We start from the raw sequence: 21878 nt of genomic DNA on the forward strand, positions 1-21878 counted from the left end.
CGTTTGCTCCAGAGCCCGGCCCCGCGGGCTCTGAACCTGAGAACCTGACATTGAGCCAACCACAAAGTCCCTCGGTTCTGTTCCAGGCTTCAGGCCCACGGCAGACTGGCGTCGGATGCCTTCCTCCTGGACTGGGGGGAAGGTCTGCTGTATGCTTATCCTCCCATACCTCTGGTCGGGAAGACTTTATTGAAACTCAAGCAGGATCGAGGCACCATGATTCTGATTGCTCCTTTTTGGCCGCGTCAGATCTGGTTCCCTCTTCTTCTGGAGTTATCCTCCGAAGAACCGTGGAGATTGGAGTGTTTTCCGACCCTCATCACACAGGACGAAGGGGCGCTTCTGCATCCCAACCTCCAGTCTCTGGCTCTCACGGCCTGGATGTTGAGAGCGTAGACTTTGCCTCTTTGGGTCTGTCAGAGGGTGTCTCCCGCATCTTGCTTGCTTCCAGGAAAGATTCCACTAAGAGGAGTTACTTCTTTCTGTGGAGGAGGTTTGCCGTCTGGTGTGACAGCAAGGCCCTAGATCCTCGCTCTTGTCCTACACAGACCCTGCTTGAATACCTTCTGCACTTGTCTGAGTCTGGTCTCAAGACCAACTCTGTAAGGGTTCACCTTAGTGCAATCAGTGCATACCATTACCGTGTGGAAGGTAAGCCGATCTCAGGACAGCCTTTAGGTGTTCGCTTCATGAGAGGTTTGCTTTTGTCAAAGCCCCCCGTCAAACCTCCTACTGTGTCATGGGATCTCAATGTCGTTCTCACCCAGCTGATGAAACCTCCTTTTGAGCCACTGAACTCCTGCCATCTGAAGTACTTGACCTGGAAGGTCATTTTCTTGGTGGCAGTTACTTCAGCTCGTAGAGTCAGTGAGCTTCAGGCCCTGGTAGCCCAGGCCCCTTACACCAAATTTCATCATAACAGAGTAGTCCTCCGCACTCACCCTAAGTTCTTGCCAAAGGTTGTGTCGGAGTTCCATCTGAACCAGTCAATTGTCTTGCCAACATTCTTTCCCCGTCCTCATTCCTGCCCTGCTGAACGTCAGCTGCACACATTGGACTGCAAGAGAGCATTGGCCTTCTATCTGGAGCGGACACAGCCCAACAGATAGTCCGCCCAATTGTTTGTTTCTTTTGATGCCAACAGGAGGGGAGTGGCTATAGGGAAACGCACCATATCCAATTGGCTAGCAGATTGCATTTCCTTCACTTACGCCCAGGCTGGGCTGGCTCTTGAGGGTCATGTCACGGCTCATAATGTTAGAGCCATGGCAGCGTCAGTGGCCCACTTGAAGTCAGCCACTATTGAAGAGATCTGCAAAGCTGCGACGTGGTCATCTGTCCACACATTCACATCTCATTACTGCCTGCAGCAGGATACCCGACGCGACAGTCAGTTCGGGCAGTCAGTGCTTCAGAATCTGTTCGGGGTTTAGAATCCAACTCCACCCCCCTAGGCCCATTTTTATTCTGTTCCAGGCTACACTCTCAGTTAGTTGGATAATTGTTAGGTCAATCTCAGTTATGTCCTCGCCGTTGCGAGGCCCAATTGACCATGTTTGTTGTTTTGAGTGAGCCTGGGGGCTAGGGATACCCCATCAGTGAGAACAAGCAGCCTGCTTGTCCTCGGAGAAAGCGAATGCTACATACCTGTAGAAGGTATTCTCCGAGGACAGCAGGCTGATTGTTCTCACAAACCCGCCCGCCTCCCCTTTGGAGTTGTGTCTTCCCATGTCTTTGTCTTGCTACATATAGGACTGACGAACACGAGCCGGTTCGGACGGGAAGACGGCCGCGCATGCGCGTTGTGCATCGGTGCGCGAGGACTAGCAAAGGCCTTTGCTAGTAAAGTGTTCCGATTGGTGGGGCTGCCGTGGACGTCACCCATCAGTGAGATCAATCAGCCTGCTGTCCTCGGAGAATACCTTCTACAGGTATGTAGCATTTGCTTTATCTGCCATCATTTACTATGTTACTATGTTTGTAGCATGTGAATATGTCTTCATTATGTCAGTTTCAATTTGTTATTGTTTTGTAATTATTTATTTTTATTTGATTTTTTTTAAATTGAAGTTTTTGTACGATGCACAGAACTATGGATAGCTCCTCCTTTCCCCGTAATGTGATGTCTTCTTTCTCCTTACTCCTCCCCTTTTATTTAGATCATATGCTGCTCAGACATTTGCTTGATGAGTGGGGTAGAAAGTTCTCAATAAACTTGATAGTTGTAGCTTATATTTTGAGTGAATGAATAAGTAAATAAATAAATAAATCCTCTTATCTGATTTACTCCCAAAGATAACAGGATAAATGCTTTCTGAGCATTGACCCCCCTGCATTATTTCCCTTTGAAAAGAGCAGAAGCAAACTTTGCATGTTGAAAGTGCCTGTGTATTTTGCACTTGTTCTAATATGGAAAGAAACTATCACACTTTTGGAACTAGCATACTTTTGGAAACCCCTTGAATGCATTTGATTTTCCTCTCCAAGCCTAAATGCCCACAGCAATGCCTGCTTTTAATGTAGCTACAAGTTATGCACTGTGGAACTTTTAGGAGGCTACATTTGAAGAGGACAGTTTTTGCTCAGACCAATTTACTGTCAGGCCTGTGAGCTCTTGTACCAAGTAGAACACTGGTAAGTCCAGGAATAGAGGACCCGGGTTCTGACTCTGTGGTCGGGCAACCCTGAGGCTTCACCTGCAATGATCGCCCTTCCCCAGAGGTTGAGCTCCTAGGTGCGGGTGGCCAGCAAGACTTAAAAGGCAGAGGCTGGAAAGAAAGGGTGCCGAGAGAAGGTCAGGCAAGCAGGCAGCAGGCAATGAGTTTTCCAGGAAGTAGCTAGGGTCAAATAGACAGGCAGCAGACGAAGAGTGGTCCAGGTACAGGCTAGGGTCAAGCAGGCAGGCAGCAGGCAATGAGAGGTCCAGATACAGGTAGCGTCAAACAGGCAGGCACCTGGCAAAGAGAATTCCAGGTAGAAGCAAAGGTCAAAAAGGCAGGCAGCGAGCAGAGAGAGGTCAAGGCACTGGCTAGGGTCAGACAGGCAGGCAGCAGGCAAAGGGGAGTCCAGGAACAGACAAAGATCCAGAAAACAGAGGAGATACTAAATGCACAACTACGAAGGAAGCCGAAGCAATGAGGCAGAGGGAGAGCTCAACAGAAATAGTGCTGGTGTCTGACGTCAGCAGGAGCCAGCTGGTAGGGAGAGCTGTCATAGGGCAGAGGAAAACAAGAGATACAATCAAGCCACCAATGGGAGACGAGCATCTAAGACCCACAGACAGTCCATAGGCCAAGAAGGCAGTGAGAGAAAGAGAGCAGGAACCCGCCTGTGGAGGTGGCCAATCCCCATGGAGCAGAGAGGCAGGCTGACGATCCCAAAGCAGCATCAGGCGTCCCCAAACCGGTGCACACAGGATTGCAGGGCGGAGCGCCAGAAGGGAAAGAGAGCAGCGTCGTCCAAGGATGTCAGGTGCATAGCACTGCGCCGGCAGAGATGGCGGGAAGCACCATGCTACCAGAGGGAGTACCGGGCCAGCTATGGCGGCATGTATTCCCGTGTAGCTGGAGGGTACCGACGAAGACGAGGTGAGGGGCGTGACATTTACCCAGGGAAATATCTTTACAAATTGCCCTTATAGTGATGAGAGAAGTTAATATGGAGTTTTCAGAAACTTTAAGCAATAGCATAGTAACATTCTTAGTAGATGACAGCAGATAATGACCTTTACGATCCATCCAGTCTGCCCAACAAGATAAACTCATAGTATAAGGTATGATACATATACTGGGTCTTGATTTGTCCTTGCCATTTTTAGGGCAGAGACCATAGAGGTCTGCCCAGCACTGGCTTTGTTCTCCAGTTACTGAAGCTGAATCTGTCCATCCAGGATCAAGGCACAGACTGTAGAAGTCTGCCCAGCACTGACTTCACTTCCCAATTACTGGTGTTGCCATCTAATCACCGCTAAACTTTCTACGCCTTCTATACAGGACTCCTTTGTGTTTATCCCACGTATTTTTGAATTCCATTACCATTTTCATCTCCACCATCTCCTATGGGAGGTCATTCCAGGTATCTACTACTCTCTCCATGAAAAAGTACTTCCTGACATTATTCCGGAGTCAGCCCCCCCCCCCCCCCCCCCAACCTGAATTCATGTTGTCTAGTTCTATCACCTTCCCATCTCTGGAAAAGGTTTGTATGTAAATTAATACCTTTCAAGTATTTGACCGTCTGTATCATATCACCCCTGTCTTGTCTCTCCTTTCCTCCAGGGTATACATTTTCAGGTCCTCACGTCTCTCCTCATACGTCTTGCGATGAAAACCCCATACCATTTTGGTCACTTTTTTTTGAACCACTTCAAATCTTTTTATATCCTTAGCAAGATACAGCCTCCAAAACTGAACACGATACTCCAAGTGGGGCCTCACTAATGGACTTCTACAGGGGCATCAGTACTTCCTTTCTTTTGCTGGTTATAACCCTCTCTATGCATTCCTAACATCTTAAGAATGCAATAAACATCAGAACGAAAAGGGGTATTCCTATGTGAATTTTTTTTGTGTTTGGTTTTAAACCTTGGTAGCAAGAATTATGCTTTCATATGACATGAAACAGGAAATTTCAATATTCTACTTTTCATTTCATTTTGAAAACAAAATAGAAGTAAAATGAGCATTTCAGGCTTTTTGCATTTTCATTAGGAAGTAGTCAGCCCCAGCCAGCCCAGTACTGTCCCCCATCCCATAAAAAAATGTGGACCACCAAAATTTTAAAGGCCTGCTACATATTCCTTCCTCCCATCTTTATATTATCCCATTCATTGATTCCACAGTGCAAATAGAGTAGGAGCAATCCCTTGTTGCCCATGACAGTTGTTCTCTATTTTAAAATAGCACTGACAAGTATTGCTTCAGGGTCACCCATTTGCAAATATGGAACCAGTAAGATAGGTGTGATTTGGGATTGCTCCTACCCCATTTGAACTGAGGAGCCCATAGATGGGGGTAAAATATAGATAAGAGGGGAGAGAAGTTGAGGTTGATGCAAGCAGTCAGGGGCTTAAATTTTCGAACTCTGTCAGCACAGGTGTTTTTGTCATGAGTAGTGGGGAGCTCAGACCAGATATATATTTTGGTTTCTTCCCTTCTTTTTTCCCCATTTCAAATAACTAAATGAAACAAAACCAGAAACAAAAGCTAATGAATAAAGGAAAAGAAGAGGTCAATATTCAAGTGATTTAATTGGGTAGGAGAGACACCACTAACCACCTAAGCCCAAACTAACTATTCACTGGGCAGTCCGGGGGTGGAGTCAGCACTTAACCGGTTAAGTGCCAATATTCAGCCCTTAACTGGTTATATTAGCTAGCCAAATATCTTTGTCTGGTTTAACTTAACCAGTAAATGCTGTATATTACTACTACTACTACTATTTAGCATTTCTATAGCGCTACAAGGCATACGCAGCGCTGCACAAACATAGAAGAAAGACAGTCCCTGCTCAAAGAGCTTACAATCTAATAGACAAAAAATAAATAAAGCAAATCAAATCAATATTGACATTTACCCAGTTAAGTGTCTACCATCTACACATACCAGATATTCAGTGCCAGTCCTGGATATGGCCCAGCATTGAATACCCAAGCAGAACACTATCAGCTGACTGCTGGCAATTGAATATTTACCCCCAAGTGAACAAAATGCGTACCCTCACTTGCTAGTATTAAAGCTTTCAGTAGTCTTTTGCAGCAGATAGTAGTTTTGCTTCTGTCAATTTAGGAAGTCTTTGTGTAAAACAGGTGTTTGGAATAAAACTATTTTCTGTCCTTGCATTAATGTATTTTCCTGTGATCTAAAATAGATGTCAATATCAGTATTTCATGTGAAACCGATGGGGACCTTCGTAAAATGACCTGCAGATGGACAACAAATAGAACCATGATACTTGAAGGAAGTACTTTGCAGTTGAAATACTACAGGTATCTGTGGCAAACGTTATATAAAATGTTAAGAAATTAAGGGGCCCTTTTACAAAGGCGCGATAAGCTCTATGCGCATGCAGTGCGCACCAAAATGAGACTACCATCAGGCTAGCGCGTCCCCTGGCAATAATTTCAGATGTGGCACATGCCCGTACTGTTGGGACTAATTTTTTTAATTTCCTACCGCGCACGGCGTTTCCGGCAATAATCGGCAGTTGGCACTTGCCCACCAGTCACCATGCATGTAGCGAGTGAGCCCTTACCGCTAGGTGGTGTTAAGGGCTCAGGCTGTAAATAGGTGTGTGCTGGTTTCAGTTTTACCGCAGGCCCTTTTCCAAGCCCATTGAAAAAAAAGCCCTTTTTCCCAGCCACTGTAAAAACTGGCCTGGTGCGCACAATGCTACTGCAAGTCACTTTTTGCTGTGGCATAGTAAAATGACCCCCCAGCGCAAAATATACTTGTTGGTTTGAAGAACTGGATTTACTGAAATGTAAAGCTTTTTAAGTACACATTATGATTGAAAGTATCTCACTCTGATACTTGTAGCACTGATGTCAGATGGTAGCAATAAAGACTAGAAATATCACAGGTAGAACTTCCTTACATAGAAGAATGCTCCCTATTGGTATTACAGCAACTCTATCACTAGGAGTCATTGACACAATTTTAATGATGGCACAGACCCAGGCAATAGCAGAGGATGACTGCTGCCACTTGGGACCCCCCTAAGTACCAGTGAAGTCCTCAGGTAAATCCTGGGAGAGGGTCTTCAGTGTGAGGAGGATAGGACTATGGAGGGGCGAGTTTGTGTAAAGGTGAAAAACTTAATTTCTCAGCAGGCTGTAGAACTGTGGTCAAAATATAAGACCCTAAATATCTGACCTCTGAGCGGAACAAAATCTTCTGTCCCTCTTCCTTAATGGAACCATCTAATTTTCACCCCCTGCTAAACTGGCCAGTGGTTTTCATCATAAAGCATGTGAGGACAGACTTAAAGATCTCAATATGTATACTTTGGAAGAAAGAAAAAAAGCAGATCAAAAAAGACAAAAAAATAGCATTGTGAAGTTTGCTGAGTAAGCTTGGGAAGTACTTATGTAAGGTGGTTGTAGGACTACTTTTAGGGGTTCACTTTGCTTTTTACCCCTATTAGTTTTTTTACCCCTGACGCAGCCTGAGGGCGAAACGTGGCCACGTCGGGTAACTTGTAATAAACCACTTCTTCTGTTACCCTCCTGTTCTATTTTTTTGTCTTTTTTGATCTGCTTTTTTTCTTTTGATTTGCCATTTCTGTGGCAGATCTTTGCCTTTTTTTTGTTTCTGTCTACTTTGGAAGAAAGGCAGGAGAAGGGAGATATGATAGAGACATTTAAATATGTATATGGTATAAATGCATAGGAGGCATCTCTCAATTGAAGAAAACTCTGGAATGAAGGGGCATAGGATGAAGGTGAACTAGGATAGACTCAGAAGTAACCTGAGAAAATACTTCTTCATGGAAAGGGTGATCAATTCGTGGAACGGCCTCTCGATGGAGTTGGTAGAGAAGATGGGCAGACTGGATAGGCTATATGTTCTTTATCTGCCTGTATATTTCTGTTTCCTTGAGTGGGATACATACAAGCCTTCTGTTTTCCCCCTGTTTAAGTACCAGTCTATTACTTATTCTCCGAGGACAAGCAGGCTGCTTGTTCTCATGACTGGGTTGACGTCCACGGCAGCCCCCACCAACCGGAACAAAACTTTGCGGGCGGTCCCGCACACAGGGCACGCCCACCACGCATGCGCGGCCGTCTTCCCGCCCGTGCGCGACCGTTCCCGCTCAGTTTTTCCTTTCCGCGCTGGAGAGAGCCGCGTTCGTCTCTCTCTCTGTCAGCCCCGGAAACCGGATCGCGCGTTTGCCGCGAGATTTTCTTTGTTGTTTTTTTCTTCGTTGCTTTTCTCTGTTTTATTTTGTTTAAAAAAAAAAAGAACACGAGAAAAGCTTGTTTTCCCTCGTACTTTTAGCGGGGGCGTCTCGTTGCGGCCTTGTGGCCGCGCGGTCGAGTTATTTTTCGAGGTGTGAATTTTACCGCCACCATCGACGACTTTGACTTCGCCGACGCGATTTTTCCGTCGATGTCCTCGAAGGTCCCGAGTGGATTTAAAAAGTGTGGTCGGTGCGGCCGGCATATCTCGTAGACCGACACTCATGCTTGGTGCCTCCAGTGCCTCGGGCCGGAGCACGATACCAAGACATGCACCTTGTGTCTCGGTTTACGGAAACGGACACAGGTGGCGAGGCAAGTTCTACGGGACCGTCTTTTTGGAACTTGCGCCGGCCCCTCGACTTCGACGGCATCGGTGTCGACGGCCGGTACCGATGTCCACGAAATCGGCACCGACCCCAGGAGCACAGGTCCCATTGGCCCGCCGGTCTTCCGGAGACGGCAGGGGTGAGCGGCCGCGTGGGCAATCGGCCTCGGTCACTCCCTCTTCCCAGGGCCCTCGGGACCGAACCCTGTCGGACCCGATCCCTCGAGGCCGAGGGGGATCTACCTCCTCCTCTTCGGTACCGCCGAGCGCCGATGACGGGCACCGGAAAAAGACAAAAAAGCACCGTCATCGGTCGCCCACGGCGCATGTGGCTCCTGGCTCCAGAGACGATTCGACGCCGAGGAAGCGGCAGCGCCGGGAGGAGTGGTCCCCCTCTGTAGTAGAGGTATCGTCACGTCAGGGCGCCAGCACTTCAGTGCCGTCTCCTGGACCCGAACAGCTTCCGGCACCGACTCCTCTACCAGCCTCCTCGCCTTTCCCGACAGCGGGCCTGGACGAGTGCCTCCGAGCCATCCTTCCGGGGATCCTGGAAGGGCTGATGCGCCAGACTGTGCCGGCGCCGGGGGTGCTTGCGCCCTCGGCGCAGTTGATGGAGGCGCCGGCGTGCTGTAGCCCGGTGCCGAGGCCTTCGACGCCTCTTGCGGCGCCGGTCTCGACCGCCACGCAGGTGGAGTCCCCGTCGACGTCGATGGAGGGAGCTTCATCCCCGCTGGCGCGGGAGTCCACCGCTCGACAACACCACTGAGGTCTCGGTGCCTCAAAGTCAAGCCGGGCCCGGTTGAGGTCTGAGCTACAGGAGCTCATGTCCGACACTGAGGAAGAGGCCTCGTGGGGGGAGGAGGAGGACCCCAGATATTTCTCCTCAGAGGAGTCTGTGGGCCTTCCCTCCGACCCCACTCCTTCACCAGAGAGAAAGCTCTCGCCACCTGAGAGCCTCTCCTTTGCCTCTTTTGTCAGGGATATGTCTATTTGCATTCCCTTCCCCGTGGTCTCTGTGGATGAGCCGAGGGCTGAGATGCTCGAGGTCCTCGACTATCCATCGCCACCTAGAGAGTCCTCCACGATACCGTTGCACAATGTCCTTAAAGAGACACTGCTTCGGAACTGGTTGAGACCTTTATCTAATCCCACCATCCCCAAGAAAGCAGAGTCCCAATACAGGATCCACTCAGACCCAGAGTTAATGCGGCCTCAATTGCCTCATGACTCGGCGGTCATGGAGTCTGCTCTCAAGAGGGCATGGAGTTCGAGGGATACCGCCTCAGCGCCCCCGGGGCAGGAGTCTCGCACTCTGGACTCGTTTGGGAGGAAGGCCTACCAATCTTCAATGCTCATGACCCGCATCCAGTCCTACCAGCTCTACACGAGCATACACATGCGGAATAATGTGAAGCAACTGGCGGACCTGGTCGACAAGCTCCCCCCGGAGCAGTCCAGGCCTTTTCAGGAGGTGGTCAGGCAGCTGAAGGCGTGCAGAAAGTTCCTGTCCAGGGGTATATATGACACCTGTGATGTGGCATCTCGTGCTGCGGCCCAAGGTATAGTGATGCACAGGCTCTCATGGCTGCGTGCCTCTGACCTGGACAACCGCACCCAGTAGCGGCTGGCCGATGTCCCTTGCCAGGGGGATAATATTTTTGGTGAGAAGGTCGAGCAGTTGGTGGACCAACTACATCAGCGGGAAACCGCCCTCGACAAGCTCTCCCACCGGGCGCCTTCAGCATCCACCTCAGCAGGTGGACGTTTTTCCCAGGCCAGGCAGGCTGCGCCCTACGCCTACAACAAGAGTAGGTACACCCAGCCGGCCCGAAGGTCTCCTCAGACTCAGGGACAGTCCCAGCGCGCTCGTTCCCGTCAACAGCGTGCGCCTAAGCAGCCCCCGGCGCCTCCGCAGCAAAAACCGGGGACGGGTTTTTGACTGGATCCATGGGAACATAGCCACCATCAAAGTGTCTGTGCTGGATGACCTGCCAGTCGGGGGGGGTTAAAACTTTTTCACCAAAGGTGGCCTCTAATAACCTCCGACCAGTGGGTTCTCCAAATAGTGCGGTGCGGATACGCCCTGAATTTGGCCTCCCCTCCACCAAATTGTCCTCCGGGAGCTCAATCCTTCAGCTCCCAGCACAACAGGTACTTGCAGAGGAACTCTCCGCCCTTCTCAGCACCAATGCGGTCGAGCCCGTGCCACCCGGGCAGGAAGGGCAGGGATTCTATTCCAGGTACTTCCTTGTGGAAAAGAAAACAGGGGGGATGCGCCCCATCCTAGACCTGAGAGGCCTGAACAAATATCTGGTCAAAGAGAAGTTCAGGATGCTTTCCTTGGACACCCTTCTACCAATGATTCAGAAAAACGATTGGCTATGTTCCCTGGATTTAAAGGACGCATACACTCACATCCCGATACTGCCAGCTCACAGACAGTATCTCAGATTCCGCCTGGGCGCACGGCACTTTCAGTATTGTGTGCTGCCCTTTGGGCTCACCTCTGCCCCACGGGTGTTCACGAAGTGTCTCGTGGTGGTTGCGGCGTATCTACGCAAGCTGGGAGTGCACGTGTTCCCATATCTCGACGATTGGCTGGTCAAGAACACCTCGAAGGCAGGAGCTCTCCGGTCCATGCAGTGCACTATTCACCTCCTGGAGCTGCTGGGGTTTGTGATAAATTACCCAAAGTCCCATCTCCAGCCAGTCCAATCTCTGGAATTCATAGGAGCTCTGCTGAATTCTCAGACGGCTCAGGCCTTTCTTCCCGAAGTGAGGGCCCACAACCTCCTGTCCCTCGCTTCCCAGACCAGAGCGTCTCAGCAGGTCACAGCTCGGCAGATGTTGAGACTCCTAGGTCATATGGCCTCCACAGTTCATGTGACTCCCATGGCTCGTCTTCACATGAGATCTGCTCAATGGACCCTAGCTTCCCAGTGGTGCCAGGCCACCGGGAATCTAGAAGATGTCATCCGCCTCTCCATCAGTTGCCGCACTTCACTGCACTGGTGGACCATTCAGACCAATTTGACCCTGGGACGCCCATTCCAAATTCCACAGCCCACGAAAGTGCTGACGACGGATGCATCTCGCCTGGGGTGGGGAGCTCATGTCGATGGGCTTCACACCCAAGGACTGTGGTCCCTCCAGGAAAAAGATCTTCAGATCAACCTCCTGGAGCTCCGAGCGGTCTGGAACGCACTGAAGGCTTTCAGAGATCGGCTGTCCTGTCAAATTATTCAAATTCGGACAGACAATCAGGTTGCAATGTATTACATCAACAAGCAGGGGGGCACCAGATCTCGCCCCCTGTGCCAGGAAGCCGTCGGGATGTGGCGTTGGGCCTGCCAGTTCGGCATGCTTCTCCAAGCCACATACCTGGCAGGTGTAAACAACAGTCTGGCCGACAGACTGAGCAGAGTCATGCAACCGCACGAGTGGTCGCTCCATTCCAGAGTGGTACGCAAGATCTTCCGAGAGTGGGGCACTCCCTCGGTGGACCTTTTCGCCTCTCAGACCAACCACAAGCTGCCTCTGTTCTGTTCTAGACTACAGGCACACGGCAGACTAGCGTCAGATGCCTTTCTCCTCCATTGGGGGACCGGCCTCCTGTATGCTTATCCTCCCATACCTTTGGTGGGGAAGACCTTACTGAAGCTCAAGCAAGACCACGGCACCATGATTCTGATAGCGCCTTTTTGGCCCCGTCAGATCTGGTTCCCTCTACTTCTGGAGTTGTTCTCCGAAGAACCGTGGAGATTGGAGTGTTTTCCGACTCTCATTTCGCAGAACGACGGAGCGCTTCTGCACCCCAACCTTCAGTCTCTGGCTCTCACGGCCTGGATGTTGAGAGCGTAGACTTCGCTTCGTTGGGTCTGTCTGAGGGTGTCTCCCGTGTCTTGCTTGCATCTAGGAAGGATTCCACTAAAAAGAGTTACTTTTTCAAGTGGAGGAGGTTTGTTGTTTGGTGTGAGAGCAAGGCCCTAGAACCTCGTTCTTGTCCTGCACAGAACCTGCTTGAATACCTTCTGCACTTATCAGAGTCTGGCCTCAAGACCAACTCAGTAAGGAATCACCTTAGTGCGATTAGTGCTTACCATCTTCGTGTAGAGGGTAAAGCCATCTCTGGAGAGCCTTTAGTCGTTCGATTCATGAGAGGCTTGCTTTTGTCAAGGCCCCCTGTCAAGCCTCCTGCAGTGTCATGGGATCTCAACGTCGTCCTCACCCAGCTGATGAAACCTCCTTTTGAGCCACTGAATTCCTGTCATCTGAAGTACTTGACCTGGAAGGTCATTTTCTTGGTAGCAGTTACTTCAGCTCGCAGAGTCAGTGAGCTGCAGGCCCTGGTAGCTCATGCTCCGTATACCAAATTTCATCATAACAGAGTAGTACTCCACACTCACCCTAAGTTCCTGCCAAAGGTGGTGTCGGAGTTCCATCTTAACCAGTCAATTATCTTGCCAACATTCTTTCCCAGACCGCATACCCGCCCTGCTGAACGTCAGTTGCACACATTGGACTGCAAGCGAGCGTTGGCCTTCTATTTGGAGCGGACACAGCCCCACAGACAGTCCGCCCAATTGTTTGTTTCTTTCGACCCCAATAGGAAAGGGGTCGCTGTCGGAAAACGCACCATCTCCAATTGGCTAGCAGATTGCATTTCCTTCACTTACGCCCAGGCTGGGCTGACTCTTGAGGGTCATGTCACGGCTCACAGTGTCAGAGCCATGGCAGCGTCGGTGGCTCACTTGAAGTCAGCCACTATTGAAGAGATGTGCAAGGCTGCGACGTGGTCATCTGTCCACACATTCACATCACATTACTGCCTCCAGCAGGATACCCGACGCGACAGTCGGTTCGGGCAGTCGGTGCTGCAGAATCTGTTTGGGGTTTAAATCCAACTCCACCCTCCAGGACCCGAATTTATTCTGGTCAGGCTGCACTCTCAGTTAGTTGTTCTTCGTAGGTCAATTTCGGTTATACCCTCGCCGTTGCGAGGTTCAATTGACCTGGGTTCTTGTTTTGAGTGAGCCTGAGAGCTAGGGATACCCCAGTCGTGAGAACAAGCAGCCTGTTTGTCCTCGGAGAAAGCGAATGATACATACCTGTAGCAGGTGTTCTCCGAGGACAGCAGGCTGATTGTTCTCACCTACCCTCCCTCCTCCCCTTTGGAGTTGCGTTTTTACTCATTTTTGCTTGTCATTCAACTGAGCGGGAACGGTCGCGCACGGGCAGGAAGACGCCGCGCATGCGCGGTGGGCGTGCCCTGCGTGCGGGACCACCCGCAAAGTTTTGTTCCGGTTTGTGGAGGCTGCCGTGGACGTCAACCCAGTCGTGAGAACAATCAGCCTGCTGTCCTCGGAGAACACCTGCTACAGGTATGTATCATTCGCTTTCACTTCTATCCCTGGATGACACATCTGGGGGTATCTGTTATTCATGATCATAGTAACATAGTAATTGACAGCAGAAAAAGACCAATTGGCCTATCCAGTTTGTACCGTTATTTGGTCCACACTGCTAAGGTTGTATCCCAGGTAGTAGTTATAATACCAAAGTAATATAGTATATGATGACAGGAAAAAATGTAATTGCCCATCCAGTCTGTTCAGTTGCAATGCTTCCCATGTTGAGTGCAATGCTTCCCATGTTGAGTACAACAGCAGCTCCCTACCCATGTCTTTAATTTGAAATTCTACCATCTTTCCAACCACTGCCCTCCTATCAAACCCAAGCATATGCAGAATATGGTAAAATACTAACCTCTATCACATCCACTTGTAGGCTATTACAGGGCTTATCAGTGATTCTTACAAGGTCAACAATAAATCCAGCAATCTCGTTCCCTTTCATGTCTTATTATCCAACTAGTAAAAAAGGCCCATTTCTGACACAAATGAAATGGGCGCTAGGAAGGTTTTCCTCGGAGTGTGTATGTTTGAGAGAGAGTGTGTGTGAGAGATGGAGTGTGTGTGTCAGAGAGAGAATGAGAGAGAGACAGAGACAGCTTGTGTGTGTGTTTGTGTGAGAGAGTGTGTGAGAGACAGACAGAGTGTCTGTGTGTGTGAGACTGTGTGTGTGTGACAGAGAGATAGAGTGTGATAGGGAGTGTGTCAGAGAGAGTGTATGTGAGAGACAGTGAGTGAGTGTGAGCCCCCACCCCCCACCTCTCTGGTCTCAGGACCCCCTCCCCACCTCCCTCACCCCTGCCCCCCTCCAGCCATCCATGTCCAGCGACCCTCCTCTCCCCCTGCCACCCCTGCAGCCACCCATGTCCAGCGACCCTCCCCTCCACCACCGGCGCATCAAACCCCCTCGCCACCCGCAGCTGCCAGTGGTAACGCTGTCCTGTTGAGCAGCAGCAGCCGCTTGAAAAGAAAAAAAGCGATAAATGTTTTAAAATCCAGCCTAAATCATTTGCAAATGCCTGAGTCTTAAAACGCAGTCTCTGCAGTCGCTCCTTCTCTCGCCTGTCATGTTGCTGCGCGTCTCCGGTACTTTACTCCAGGGGCAACGATGTGGAGGCAAGAGGAGGAGCGGCTGCAGAGTCTGCGTTTTAAGACTCGGGCATTTGCGATTGATTTGGGCTGGTTTTAAAAACATTTATGTTTTTTTTTCTTTTTGTAGCGGCCGCTGCTGCTCAACAGGAGAAGCAGCAGCAGCAGCCGGACACTGTTACCAGTGGCAGCTGCGGGTGGCGAGGGGGTTGATGTGCCTGGGGGGAGGGGGGGAGGGGATGTTTGATGCTCCAGGGGGGGGGGGTTTCTGTGGTGCCGCGCTTGTATTTTTTTGATGCGCCACTCCCTGCCACTTGCTCCGAAGTGGCAGGGAGCGGCGCACTGACAGCTGATTCCCAGGCAGGGGGAGGAGCATGTTTCCCTACTCCTCCCCCTGCCTGGTAATCAGCTGTGAGTGATGTCATCCTGGCTACGGAGCCTAGCTCAGCAACTCCAGGAGCCACGGACCCAGGCAGTCCCACATTAGAACGTTGGTGGTGAGAATTATTATATAGGATTTGCACTGCTACCAAAAAGCCATTGTTTAAAACATTTGGCTTCCATAGCCTCACTGAAGTTTGGATTTTAACTGTGGTCTTTTCTGAGTTCAAAGTACTAACCTGTAAATGTCCACAAACAGAACAGAGCAGACCACTGTATTAAAGAAACAGATATTTATGCTCAGTATGTCCGATGTAGCCATGTTTCGCTTTCCAAGAGGCTGTGTCAGGGGCTACACTGTTCAATCAGAACATATATACAGTTATCTCACAACCAAATAAATAAATTGACATGGAGGGGCATAATCGAACGGGGCCCCCAAGTTTTCCTGAGGGTGTCCTTGCAGGACGTCCTGTGAAGGGGCGGGGAAACCTGTATTATCGAAACAAGATGGGCAGCTATCTTTCGTTTCGATAATACAGTTAGGGACGCCCAAATCTCCACATTTAGGTCGACCTTAGAGATGGTCGTCCCTAGAGATGGTCATCCCCGATTTTCGGCGATAATGGAACCCGAGGACGCCCATCTCAGAAACGACCAAATCCAAGCCCTTTGGTCGTGGGAGGAGCCAGCATTCGTAGTGCACTGGTCCCCCTGACATGCCAGGACACCAACCGGGCACCCTGGGGGGCACTGCAGTGGACTTCAGAAAAAGCTTCCAGGTGCATAGCTCCCTTATCTTGTGTGCTGAGCCCCCCAAACCCCACAACTGTACACCACTACTATAGCCCTTAGGGATGAAGGGGGGCACCTAGATGTGGGTACAGTGGGTTTCTGGTGAGTTTTGGAGTGCTCACATTTACCACCACAAGTTTAACAGGTAGGGGGGGATGGGTCTGGGTCTGCCTGCCTGTAGTGCCCTGCAGTACCCACTAAAACTGCTCCAGGGATCTGCATACTGCTGTCATGGAGCTGGGTATGATATTTGAGGCTGGCATAGAGGCTGGAAAAATATTTTAACATTTTCTTTAGGGTGGGAGGGGGTTAGTGACCACTGGGGGAGTAGGGGGAGGTCATCCCTGATTCCCTCATGTGGTCATCTGGTCATTTAGGGCACATTTTTGTGGCTTGATCGTAAAAAAAAAGGACCTAGTAAAGTCGGCCAAGTGTTTGCCAGGGACACCCTTCTTTTTTCCATTATCGGCCGAGGACGCCCATGTGTTAAGCATGCCCAAGTCCCACCTTCGCTATGCTTCTGACACGCTTCTGGGAACTTTGGTCATCCCCGCGACGGAAAGCAGTTGAGGACGCCCAAAATCGGCTTTCGATTATGCCAATTTGGGCGACCCTGGGAGAAGGACCCCCAACTCCCAATTTGTGTTGAAAGATGGGCACCCTTCTCTTTCGAAAATGAGCCCAATAATATACATGCAAATACTTAAAACACACACAGCTAGTTAACCCAACAATAATACATATTAAGCTAAATGATGAAACAAAAGGAATTAGTACATGCATAAAATACTGAATGAAAATCACAAGTCTTAAAGGTTTAGAACAGGAATATGTATAAGAAATCATGCACAATAAAACATTAAAAATGGACACACCTATTAAAGGGGAATAGGACTTGATATACTACCTTTCTGGGGGAGGTTCAACTACATTCAAAGTGGTTTACATAGAGGGGCATAATCGAACGCAAACGCCTATCTCCATGGGCGTCTATCTCTGAGAATGGGTACGTGAAGGGGCGGGACAAACTGTATTTTCGAAAAAAATGGGCGTCCATCTTTTTTCCGATAATACGGTTTGTGCCAGCCAAATGCATCGGATTTGTGCGGATTTGAGCTGGGCGGTATCGTTTTTCAGCGATAATGGAAACCGAAAGCGCCCAGCTCAAAAATGAACAAATCCAAGGCATTGGGTCGTGGGAGGGGCCAGGATTCGTAGTGCACTGGCCCCCCTCACATGCCAGGACACCAACCGGGCACCCTAGGGGGCACTTGTAACAATTTAAAAAAAGTTAACTACCTCTGAAGTCCATAGCTCCCTTTTTTTGGGTGCTGAGCCCCCCCAAATCCCAAAACCCACTCCCCACAACTCTACACCATTACCATAGCACTTATGGGTGAAGGGGGGCACCTAGATGTGGGTACAGTGGGTTTTGGGGGCAGTTTGGAGGGCTCCCATTTACCACCACAAGTGTAACAGGTAGGGGGGATGGGCATGGGTCCACCTGGCTGAAGTCCACTGCACCCACTAACAACTGCTCCAGGGACCTGCATACTGCTGTCATGGAGCTGGGTATGACATTTGAGGCTGGCATACAGGCTGGAAAAAAAGTTTTTAAAGTTTCTTTTTAGTGGGAGGGGGTTAGTGACCACTGGGGGAGTCAGGGGTGGTCATCCCCGATTCCCTCCGGTGGTCATCTGGTCATTTAGGGCACATTTTTGGGACTTGTTCGTGAAAAAAAAGGGTCCAAAAAAAGTGACACAAATTTGCGCTAAAAACGCCTTTCTTTTTTCAATTATCGGCCGAGTACGCCCATCTCTCCTCAGCTGATAAACACACCCCAGTCCCGCCTTCACCACGTCTCCATCAACTTTGGCCGTTTCCGCGACAGATTGCAGTTGAAGATATCCAAAATTGGCTTTCGGTTATACCGATTTGGGCGCCCACAAGAGAAAGACGCCCATCTCCCGATTTGGGTCAAAATATGGGCGTCTTTCTCTTTCGAAAATAAGGCGGATAGTATATACAGGTACTTGTTTGTATGTGGAGCAATGGAGGGTTAAGTGAGTTGCCCAATGTCACAAGCAGCTGCAGTGGGAATTGAACCCAGTTCTGCAAAATCAAAGTTCACTGCACTAACCACTAGGCTACACCTCCATTTCATGTCTCCCCTATTACGTTTTCTCAAGGTATTTTACCCTAATAGTAAGTAATATATTCAAAGCCTAAAACAACAAAAATTCTTTAAGTAAAAATTACAAAAAATATTTAAGTAAAAGACTTTTGAAGCTTTAGTCTTGAAAGATATTAAGCTGTTAGAATGAGACCCTTTTATAACTTTTTGAAAGAAGAAAAGAAGGCTATGGAATCACTTAAGAATGATCCAGGAATAGTTATTAAACAAGCCTACAACGGTGGTGGAATTGATGTGATGAACAAGAGTGGTTATATGAAAGAAGTATACAAACAAGTCCAGGACACCAGTATTTATAAAGTTTTACTGGGGGACCCTACCAAAGTATTGTGAAAGAAGGTCAATTCATTGTTGAATATTGGAAAGTAAGCTGGATACTTGACAAACAAAGAATATGATTTTTTTACATGTTTCATAACCAAGAATATCTGTGTTACGCATATTACCTAAAGTCCATAAATTGTTCACTTCTCCACCTGGAAGGCCTATTGTCTTGGCAATAGGTTCAGTATTGGAACCTTTATTGACATGTATTTTTGAGACTCCTAGTTCCACAGATTCCGTCTGATACAAGGGACTCCACACATACTATCAATATTCTTGAAGAAACTGAAATAAAAGAGGGTACAGTTCCCCCAAACTAAGGCCCTGAACATTGTAAGAGAATCACTAGGCCACAGATCTCTACATTTGAGAATACCAACAGAATTCATCATGGAACATGGTACTTTGGCCTAGAAAGAAAACTATTTCTATTTTCAAGGGCAATTTTTTAAACAAGTAAAAGGTACAACAATGGCAGCCACTATGGCTCCATCAGTAGCCAACCTGCTTGCTGCCAATTTTGAAGAGAAGTTTCTAACAGATAATTTGTACAAAGAGCACATCAGATTATGGAGAAGATGTTGAACAAAATGCTATACTTTAACAGTTGTCACAGTATGTCACTGAAGAAAACTTTACCTTATAGCCAGTTTCTAAGAGCCAAAAGAATTTGTTCACAGCCGGAAGATTTTAGGAGTCAAACTATGATCATGTGCAAAAGATTTAGAGATAGGTGATACCCCAATAGACATATTAGAGATGGACTGACAAGAGCACACCAACATGAAAGAAAATCACTTTTAAGCTCAAAGCCTAACGGAGTAGTGTGTTCTTTATAGTATGATCATCTATCCCATGATATCATCAAAATATTAAGAAAACATTGGCATGTGGTACAGGCAAATACCAGAGTTTGCCAATAAGGATTTGTTAGTGGCTTTTAAAAGATACAGAAATCTTAAAGAAATTTTGGCATCTTCAGCATCACCTATGTACTATCAAAATAGAAGGAATACCATTTTGGGACACTATCCATGTCTCAATTGTTCTGTTTGCTCGGCTAACTTTGAACATCCGATTGCAGGAGAAAAATATGAGCTACGACACTTCTCAAATTATAAAAATGAAAGAGTTGTTTATGTAGTGATCTGTCCCTGTAAACATGTATTGGAAAGATCTCAAGAGCCCTAAATAAAAGAACTATAGAATGCAGAAGTGCCATTTAAAGGAAAGCTGTTGAAAAGCCAATTGTAGAACACATGATTGCTATGCAACACAGATTTGAAGAATTACATTTTATTGCAATCCATAAGGTAGAGACACATTGGAGAGGCGGGAGATGTGAACTGTTTACTTTTACAGGAAGAACAAAGATTCATTTTTAAATATGACACTGTGAGGCGTATTTTCAAAGCACTTAGACTTACAAAGTTCCATAGGTTACTATGGAACTTTGTAAGTCTAAGTGCTTTGAAAATGAGCCCCCCCCCCCGTCACCTAGAGGGGCATAATCGAAAGGGACGCCCAAGTTTTGTTGAGGACGTCCTCGCAAAACGTCCCGATGGAGGGGCAGGGAAACCCGTATTATCGAAACAAGATGGACGTCCATCTTTCGTTTCAATAATACAGTAAGGGACGCCCAAATCCTGAAATTTGGTCGTCCTTAGAGATGGTCGTCCCTAGACTTGGTCGTTTCTGATTTTCGGCAATAATGGAAACCAAGGACGCCCATCTTAGAAACGACCAAATGCAAGCCCTTTGGTCGTGGGAGGAGCCAGTATTTGTAGTGCACTGGTCCCCCTCACATGCCAGGACACCATCTGGACAACCTAGGGGGCACTGCAGTAGACTTCATAAAATGCTCCCAGGAACATAGTTAATTGATTTGATTTGCTTACTTTATTTCTTGTCTTGAATATTGTAAGCTCTTTGAGCAGGGACTGTCTTTCTTCTATGTTTGTGCAGCGCTGTGTACGCCTTGTAGCGCTATAGAAATGCTAAATAGTAGTAGTAGTAACATAGCTCCTTTACCTTGTCTGCTGAGCCCCTCAAACCCCCCTAAAACCCACTACCCACAACTGTACACCACTACCATAGCCCTTATGGGTGAAGGGGGCACCTAGATGTGGGTACAGTGGATTTCTGGTGGGGTTTGGAGGGCTTGCTGTTTCCTCCACAAACACAACAGGTAGGGAGGAGGATGGGCCTGGGTCTGCCTGTCTGAAGTGCACTGCACCCAGTAAAACTGCTCCAGGGATCTGCATATTGCTGTGATGGACTTGAGTATGACATCTGAGGCTGGAAAAAATATTTTGAAAGATGTTTTTTGAGGGTGGGGAGGGGGTTAGTGACCGCTGGGGGAGTAAGGGGAGGTCATCCCTGATTTTCTTCGGTGGTCATCTGGTCATTTCGGCCACCTTTTTGTGCCTTGGTCATAAGAAAAACAGGACCAGGTAAAGTCGTCCAAGTGCTTGTCAGGGTCACTCTTTTTTTCCATTATGGGTCGAGGACGTCCATGTGTTACGCACACCCAAGTCCTGCCTCCGATACGCCCCCTTGAACTTTGGCTATCCCTGCAATGGAAAGCAGTTGGGGACGTTCAAAATCGGCTTTCGATTATACCGATTTAGACGACCCTGGGAGAAGGACTCCCATCTTCTGATTTGTGTCGAAAGATGGGCGTACTTCTCTTTCGAAAATGAGCCTGCTAATGATCTTAATGTGGCGTTAGATTTTCCTGTATTTTTATGACTCAATTGTAATAAAAGAGACTTACGCACTTTCAGCTAAAAGATGGACATGCATACATTTACATAATATATGTCTAATGGTCAGTCATCTGTTAAATATTTATATTGTATGATTTTTGTATGACTTTACGACCATTTTGTATTTATGATTTTATTAGGTTCTGTATTTATAATTGTATCATTTTGTGCTTTTAAGATGCATTATTATTTATATATTTATTTAACTAGCCGTTGAGCCCGTGTAAACGGGCTCGTTTTGGAATGTGGGGGGGGGGGTTCCGAGGCCCCCCCCCCCCCGAGGTCGCCGCTGCTCCCCCCCCCCGGCCCGAGAACTGTCTGTTATTGAACTTACATCGCACCACGCAGACGCAGCAGGTACTTCAGCAAAGCTGCCATCGGGATGGCCTTCTTTCTCTGCCTGTGTCCCGCCCTCGTGTGACGTAACGCGGCGAGGGTGGGACACAGGCAGAGAAGGAAGGCCGTCCCGACGGCAGCTTTGCTGATGTGCCTGCTGCATCTGCGTGGTGTGATGTAAGTTCAATAAGAAAGACAGTGCTCGGGCCGGGTGGAGGGGCGGCGGTGGCGGCGACTCCGGGTGGGGGGAGCGGTAGCAGTGACCTCGGGGGGGGGAGCGGAGCGGTTGCGAGTA

The 21878-nt window shown here is 48.5% G+C and overlaps 1 protein-coding gene across 1 annotated transcript in view; it reads left to right on the plus strand.

Moving 5' to 3' along the window:
- LEPR (leptin receptor) overlaps positions 1 to 21878 on the plus strand; it is a 204665-nt gene that overhangs the window by 96374 nt on the left and 86413 nt on the right. Inside the window, exon 8 of the mRNA XM_030207748.1 lies at positions 5869 to 5986. Within this exon, the coding sequence (XP_030063608.1) occupies positions 5869 to 5986 (118 nt within the window). The remainder of the gene's footprint in view (positions 1 to 5868; positions 5987 to 21878) is intronic.

This window comes from Microcaecilia unicolor, chromosome 6 (genome assembly GCF_901765095.1).
Source record: "Microcaecilia unicolor chromosome 6, aMicUni1.1, whole genome shotgun sequence".
Taxonomy (NCBI): Eukaryota; Metazoa; Chordata; class Amphibia; order Gymnophiona; family Siphonopidae; genus Microcaecilia; species Microcaecilia unicolor.